The 8115-nt window shown below is 38.9% G+C and overlaps 1 protein-coding gene across 3 annotated transcripts in view; it reads left to right on the forward strand.

Moving 5' to 3' along the window:
* The window catches only part of LOC111864440 (neural-cadherin), a 447734-nt gene that overhangs the window by 379509 nt on the left and 60110 nt on the right, over nt 1-8115 (forward strand). For all 3 annotated transcript variants that reach the window (XM_023851677.2, XM_023851678.2, XM_023851676.2), the window contains exon 5: nt 4549-4686. In XM_023851677.2, coding sequence (XP_023707445.1) covers nt 4549-4686 — 138 coding nt within the window. The remainder of the gene's footprint in view (nt 1-4548; nt 4687-8115) is intronic.

Here is an 8115-nt window from a genome sequence, read left to right on the forward strand (position 1 = left end):
ATTAGATGTTCTCTGTAAGTTTCACTTTAAAGGAAGGCGTACAGATCTGTGTAACACCGTATAATCCAGGGTGTTTTTTTTTCCTCATGTTCGGCTGACAGTAGCATGTGTTACTATTTTACCTTGCATGTGGTCACACACTTCATGCGCATACATGTTGTAGCTTGTAGCCAGCTTCTGTTAAATGCACGTTAACATGTTTTTAATGTAAGATCTGTGTGTTGTTAATTTGCACGATACATTAGCCTAAATTATGAACATGTGTTAAATATTTTAGCTGCATTCCGGTCTAGTGTAACTCAGCAGGCGTCTCGCTTCAACAGAGGAATGTGGTTGGTTACTAGGGAACGAACAGAAGGACTGGCCGATTCGGTGGTTGAAATTGATTTGTTATGGTGTGACGAATAGCGGGAACCACTGGCTTCAACAAAGGAATGTGATCAAGTATTGTGCCACAGACTACACAGTTAGCGTGAAAACATTCCTTTCATATTTCGAGTTTTGTTTTTGCATTCCATCTCTATCCAATCTTCTCTTTAACGGGTAAATGAATTTCAACAGTCAGTATTTTTCATCGTATTCGGCTAATTATCTAGTCGATGTTACAACTAGCAACTTTTCAGTAAATAATAAAATATAGCACTTGAATAGTATGTTTGCTTGCGCAAGGAAGACTCAGGAAAAGTAACATAACCAGTTTCTTCGATAGAACATCGTGGTATGTAGTTGCCATGCCTGTAGAACCGTGCTCGGGATTAAGCCAACTAGAATCCCTATCAGGCACATCCATCCGTACCGAAAGCTTCCTGAATTCTGTTGGGCCCTGTAACTTGTAAAGCGCAGTAGTTTCCGTCTGGCTTTCCCATTTATTTTCATTTGGTCTGATGGTTGCTACGAGACCGTGCCCTAATTACTGCGGGAATTTACAAACGTCATCACCGCATTGAGGTACGGTGTTTTATATAGAAAAGTTATGCCACATCACATCCTGGATTTAATAAGCGAGAATGAATCAATGTGTTTCTTGCAATACACCAAGTTTTTATGTTAGTTATGAGGTTAAATTATCCTGTTTACACTGTTTATGAAGTTTATTAAACATGCGCGTTGACGACGAACCCAATGTACACGTAGTTATACAGCATTAAGTGACGTCTTACAAAAGACATACAAGGGTGGCTCAAGGTTGACCTTGATTTTGTTCTTATTTGTTTATTTATTTAGAAAAAGAATATACATGCTAGAATCACCGGCCTCCCACTTCTTCTCAAGATATTCTCCCTTTAGGCTACACTGATACATGGGCCGCGCCATAGCTCAAGCGGTTAGTTGCTGGCTTCCCACCCCGGCGGCCCGGGTTTGATCTCGGGTCTGGTAAAGTGAGATCTGTGGTGGACAAAGTTTCGCTTGGGCAGGTTTTCTCCGGGTACTTCGGTTTCCCCTGCCAATCTTCATTCCACCAATTGCTCCACAATCACCATCACCTATCATCTGGGGCTGGTACAATAGGCCAGAAGTGGCCGCAGTACAAGGGACTTAGTCCAACTCCACTAGCAATAAAAGAAGTTACACTGATACTTTTCATTTTCAATATCCTGGCAAGTTACTGATTCCATCAGCTGTAAAGTGTTTATCTTTACTGCGTAACCAGTTCAGGACACTGCGTTTGAATTAATCGGCAGTTTGAAATTTCTGCCCTCCTAGATGCACCTTCAGTGATCCAAATAAAAATCACTGGGGACTAAGGACTGGAGGAAGGGTAGTCGATGATTCCCCAGCCAATTTTTGCTAATTTTGTATTCATAAAATTTGCTGTCTCAGGACAAGCGTTGATATACAGCAGGAATTATTTTCTTTGACAGTTTCCCTGGTCTTTTCTTCTGAATTGCTTCATGCACATCAGTGGGAAGCAAGTTATTGTAATACTGTGCATAATTATTGCATCATGTAGAAGCAAATCAACATGAATCACTCATTCTGAAACAGAAAACATATTTGTTGTGGTCTTGCCAGCTGATAGCTGAGTCTTAAATTTTTTGGGTCTGCAGAAATATCAATGTACTAATCATAGACACGTGGCAGGGTTTGTTTCTCATAATGTGCATTTAACGTACCAAGAATTTCTGTTTGTTTCACTTTCTCTTTTATTGAGAATTTGATGATACCGCGCTCTCCTGCAGTAGGAGTGAAAAGGTATGGTGCCATCTTGTGCCTGCTCTAATGCGCAGAAGCGGGGTGCGTGGCCACCTACCAGGTAGTAAGTGCCATTAACCCGCAATAAAAGCGTATTATTTTTCTGGTTTCCATGTGTTCAGGGACGAAACAGCAATAAAGTCCAGGGTAACATTGAACCACCCTCGTATAGTACCTCATTTCATATACCACATTATTTCAGAACATTTCATGTAAAGAGGAAGGCTCAGAACAGAATTTAAGTTGATATGGACGATATGGTTCATTATAAAAAGTTAGTCTTTCGAACTCTCGAGATACAACTATCAAAGAGTGCAGTAGGTCCTATGAGGTACGTATCTTGATTAAGACAGAGTCTAAATCTCTGACAACGCGCATGCGCTGTGTCGTATTAATTGAATCTTTCTCTAGCCGTTGGCAAGCTTTGATGGTGTTGTAATTGGTTGCATGGTTTTATAAGCCATGGATGGAGGAAAACTCATGAAACAAGATTTAAATTACCTGAGACCATCTCTGTTCTCATGTCACAGATGCTTCCTCTTAAAACAAATCAAACAGTCTGTACTGCCGCCACCTTTACTGCTACTGCTGCTTCCACTACTACTACTACTACTACTACTACTACTACTACTACTACTACTACTACTACTTCTACTACTACTACTACTTCTGCTGCTACTACTACTACTTCTGCTGCTGCTAATACAGCTAGTAGTAGTGGAATTCCAAGAATGTAGTAGACCCATGTTCACACAGAAGGCGGCTCTGTGTCAAGAGAATCATTAGAGTCAGAAAGGGATCGCCCTGGAGCCGGGATAACTCACTCAGTACAGTGACATACTACGGGCTGGACTGCCAGGGTTTGGTCCACAGCAGGGTCAAGAGATTTCATTTTCTCCACAGCTTCCAGACCGACTCTGAGGCCCACCCAACCTCCTATCCAGTGGGTACCCGGGGTTCCTTCCTCCGGAGTGAAGTGGCTGAGGTGAAAGCTAACCACTCACCTCAATCTACTGCCGAGCTCAAGAATGAATGAGCCATACCTCCACTCCCCCATATATATTCATGGCTGGGAACATAAGTACCTAAGCACAGTGACAACTTTATCTCTAAGAGATCTCTCTGGCTGTTGTAAAAACCCAACTGACATTATCCATCTTGAGGCCAGTAATTTAGTTTTCATAACTGAACTGATGCCATCCACGGTGATTGATACAGCTGTTGTTGTACGTTGCACGGTGATATCTTATTAAAAGCTCCAGAACCATGAGAATAGTGATATTGTACCTTAAAACAGGCCATGGTCGATTCTGTGCCAAATCATCTTCTAAGCCACTTGATGGGTGTCAGTGGGATGTAGTGTTGGCATGTAGGCCTGCACATAAAGTTGTCAGGAGTGTTTCACTGTTTCTTCCATATCGCCCAACTTGAATGTTATTATCAGATTGCTCAAAGAGGACTTATCATGCAAAATATATCCATGCAATACATGCTGAGACACTTCACATTGAAAACTATAAAGAGCCCTACCCACACCCATATTTGGATACTGGACATTTAATGATGGCTACCTCATATAGTAGATTATAGTTGAAATTACCTGTTCCCTGCTGCATTTAAGTGCTCCAAAGCATATTGATAAATTACATTAAAATTAACTAGTCTGAGGGTATCAGGATGTGGTGTATTTTAATGATTCTGCAAAGGATTAAAGTACCCTGCTGGGGCCACTGGGAATATCATGAATATCCACGGAATAGTAGGTTTTCAGGCAAGATTAGAAATAGGGATCTTAGGACTGTAGGGATGCTGCCAACTTAACCATCACATTTGATTGTGCAAATGTACAGATAAACAGAAATATCATTCATGCTTTTAATTTATAAAGAAAATTTAATAAGGTGTGCGAGATCTCAGATTCTTGTGGTAATGATTCTGAAAATTAATGACTTCTAGGATGTAGTACCTTTTAGTTTGGTACATAGGTACCAGTGACTTGAAGGACTCTGGTGCCTCCATCTTCAGCATAGAAGATAGAGAAGGTAGAGCCAGCAGATTCCTCCATAACATTGTTACCTATATACAAAACTATATGGTGTCACATCCCAGAAAACAGTAATCTTCTTAATGTGTTCATTTTTGGCATGTTAGCATTTAGTAAGGTATCCCACCATAGTAATGTTCTGTAGCAGCTGAACTTCACTTGTATTGTCTCTGTGTTAGAATGAATTGGTTTAGTAAAGACTTAGCCTTCTAGCATGAGCAGTAGCTTTATTAATAGCTGTACTTTTCATCACATGACTGATTTATGTGTTCTGGCAAGGATTCTGTTATCGATTATGTTTGCAATTGCAGGTGACAGCAACAGATGGGGACAAAGACCGACCACAGAACATCGTATACTTTCTCACGGGTCAGGGCATCGATGCTGATAATCCGTCCAACAGCAAGTTTGACATCAACCGGACGACAGGCGAAATCTTTGTCCTTAGGGTAAGTGGAGGCATGTTTGTTCTAAAACACCTTTGTATCAAACTGTCACCAGATGATTCTTTAAATTTATATTTCCGGAGTTCTGTGGCTCAGATCTTGACTAGGCTGTCGTGACTGATGATTCCTATGCTTTTTACACTCTCCAGGAGAATTCTGGGAAAACACTCTCAAATAACACATGACTGCCTTGTTTCAGTTTCTTACATACCATGAGGGATACCTACAATTTATTAATTTATGTCAACAGTTTTTCCATTGCATAACTTGAATTCTTTTAACATTTCCTCACTAAACCTTGGTAAGCAGCCTCTGCAATGGATGGATTAGTAGCAGTGAGGAGCCACTGCAAAGAAAGAGATGGAAGATGTAAAGGCTTAGGTTCGACTGATAGTTATCAGTAAATGGGCAAAGCTGCCTTCGAAGTTAAAGAGCTGACTGACAGATTTTTCAAGTGCAGGTCATTTCAAAGAATATACTTTGCTTACACTGGCCTTAATACTTTTTTTTGTTAGTAGAGATTCTGTTGTACAGTAGCAGATAAACACCATTCCTCGTCTTGGTCACTAATATAGTTTCTAAAGGTAGCCTCACTAGAGGTCCTTCTGACAGTAAGAAATCTAAATATTGTTACCCATGGGACCTCAGAGGGTGGACCAGAATGAGAAATGGTGGGTGTGTTAAACTCGCAGAGACCACGAACAGATGAAAATCAGGGGTTAGGTGTAAGGAATTGACACATTCAGTTACATAGTTTGAGGTGAAATATAAGTTAGTGGTGATCCAGTAGTAGATCATAGTAAGTGAAGCACTGACCTCATATGGAACGAAGTACACAAACCAAAAGTGCAAGCAGATTAATGGTAATCACTATGAAATTGGAAATGTCCTGGTATTGACTAGCATCTGAGTTTATAAATAAGTTAGTGCTGGGTGGTGTGAAATTTCATGTATTTGGAGTGTTTTTATGTATAAATTAGACAAGTGTTCCAAACTGGCCTGTCCATGCCTTTGACATATCTCTTCTGTGCTTAACAAAACCATCCTAAACCTGTTATATATATATATCTTATCTGTTATATAATCAATGAATAAACCTATATCAACCCTTATCTAAAACCTCAGTTCTATACAGTTAAGCTATGAACATGACCTAATTCAAAACTGGATATACTTTCGTACATTTCACACTGAGACCCACCACACGGATATGTCACAAGAAAGGCGTTAAAGAAGTGGGAATAATGACTCATCATAACTGTCAAGTCAAAGCTGCTTCACCATGATGAAAATTCACTTCCAAGGTGAATTAAGTTAGCAGAATATCTCCAGTATGAATACTTGAAAGTTGGATGTCTGCCATAGTCGGTATTCATGATAATCCACCGACCTCAATTTATGCTGTATATACGTAGCAATGAAACTTAGTTTCTCAGCCTAAGGGAAGAATAATAATTACAGATCTTATACTAGTGTTACAGATTGCAAAAGAGAATATTTGGACCTGACATAGAAAAACGGACAGAAGGGTGAAGATACTTGCAAAGAGAAGAGATTCATAATTTAACCTGTACTCTTTAGTGTAAGGAGTATCAAATATGATGCTCCTCTTTGTATAAGTTTCCTTTACCAATTACTGCAAAGTTCAAAACAAGGAGGATAAGATGGGAGGGGCATGTAGCATGTATGGGAAATAGGAAATGAATACACAATTTTTAATAGGAATTCTGAACAGAAGGACTACTTGAGAGACCTAGATGCAGATGAGCAATGATGTTAAGCTGGAAGTCAAATAACTAGGTTGTAAGGTTGTGGACTGGATTCTCCTGGCTGATGAAAGGATCCAGCAAATGCCAGAATAGTACTATTTTCTTCCACATTTCTTTTTCAATTCGTTGTTTTCTGTCTGCAACATCATTAAACAGTCACACTGCCCAAGGAAAAGGCTGACATGAAGTCAGAACATAAGCAGATATATTAAAAGTTATTACTAGGTTCTTATTGACAAGGGCTGTAAAACAACAAGGTTTTGATGAGCTCCCAGCGGAAACTGCACTAACTGCAAGGATGCCACATGCTGGAGAATGAAGTAATTAATTTTGGCATGTTTGGAATGTCTGTTATACTGGAACAGAACAAACAAAATTAATTCTCTTCTTGTTTCGTGTTGCATTTTTAAACAAAAATTTAACTCTTCTGCGAAGACGTGAAGAATGTGCAGGAGAAAGAAGAGACAAATAGCTCAAGGGAGACATTAATTATATCTGCAGCAAGTAAAAAAGACGTAGCTGTTCATGCCCCTGCTCGAGTGACAAGAAGATTAATCTCCATTTTGTCGTGGGGAGGCATGAATGGGTTATTGCTTTCCAAACAGTGTGCCTGTTTCAGCATTTGGAGTTCAGGTATTGCTTTCCTCCATTAATCATGTTTATGGCTTATGTGCCTTATGCTTCATGACCATGGACTGCAGAGAATATGTTGAAATAATTACACAACTGTCATTCCTACTTAATCCTTGCAAATAAGGTTTCCACAAAGTCTTTGGTCTGCTACAGATCACTTCTCCTTAAACTGCCTGCATATTTCACTTGATGAAGAGGAAGAATAAACTGAGAAATTTTGTGAAATCTTGTTTTCTTATTAATGCCGATAGCTTAGCAACTTTATTTATTTAGTCTAAAATGTGATAGGATTGGAGCCAGGTTTGTTACAAAGATTAATTACCATTCTTGAGATTAATTGTGGCATGCAGTAAAGTGGAATATATCTTCCCAGTGATAGCTGTGCGTGTGGCAAAAATTGGTCACTACATTCCTGTCACATTTAGTTAGTGCCAGAACTTTTAGAGCTTGTATAGCTATTTCTCATGACAGACTCAAAATAATCAACACCACTAATATCAGAGCCTGCCATTGGGCATGTTCTTGAGCCAGTTCTATCCTTCCATCTTCACAACCTGCTTTACTAATATCCGTCTTCATGTTACCTTCACATATTGAATTGAATTGAATTGAATTTATTTACATTCTATCAATCCTAAGCAGGTTAGTACCTTTGGATACAGAACAAGTCAAAATGTTACATACATAAGTACAGGCAATTTTAGCTTAAAAATTAATATAACTTAATTTTACGTCATTCTCTATTTACATTGAAGTATTCATCTAAAGAGTAGAAGGAATGAGCATGTAGATAATTCTTTAACTCTGATTTAAACTTTTTAGTATCATTGCCCAAGTTTTTAATACTTTGTGGCAGATTGTTGAACACTTTTATGCCAGTAAAGTAGACTCCTTTTTGATATACTGATAAAGTTGATGAGGGTAGGTGGAAGTTATATTTTTGTCTAGTATTCATGTTATAGACATCAGAATTTAATTTGAATTTATCTTTGTTGTAAACAACAAATAGGAGAAGCGATAATATGTATTG

This window comes from Cryptotermes secundus, unplaced genomic scaffold, assembly GCF_002891405.2.
Source record: "Cryptotermes secundus unplaced genomic scaffold, Csec_1.0 scaffold621, whole genome shotgun sequence".
Taxonomy (NCBI): domain Eukaryota; kingdom Metazoa; phylum Arthropoda; class Insecta; order Blattodea; family Kalotermitidae; genus Cryptotermes; species Cryptotermes secundus.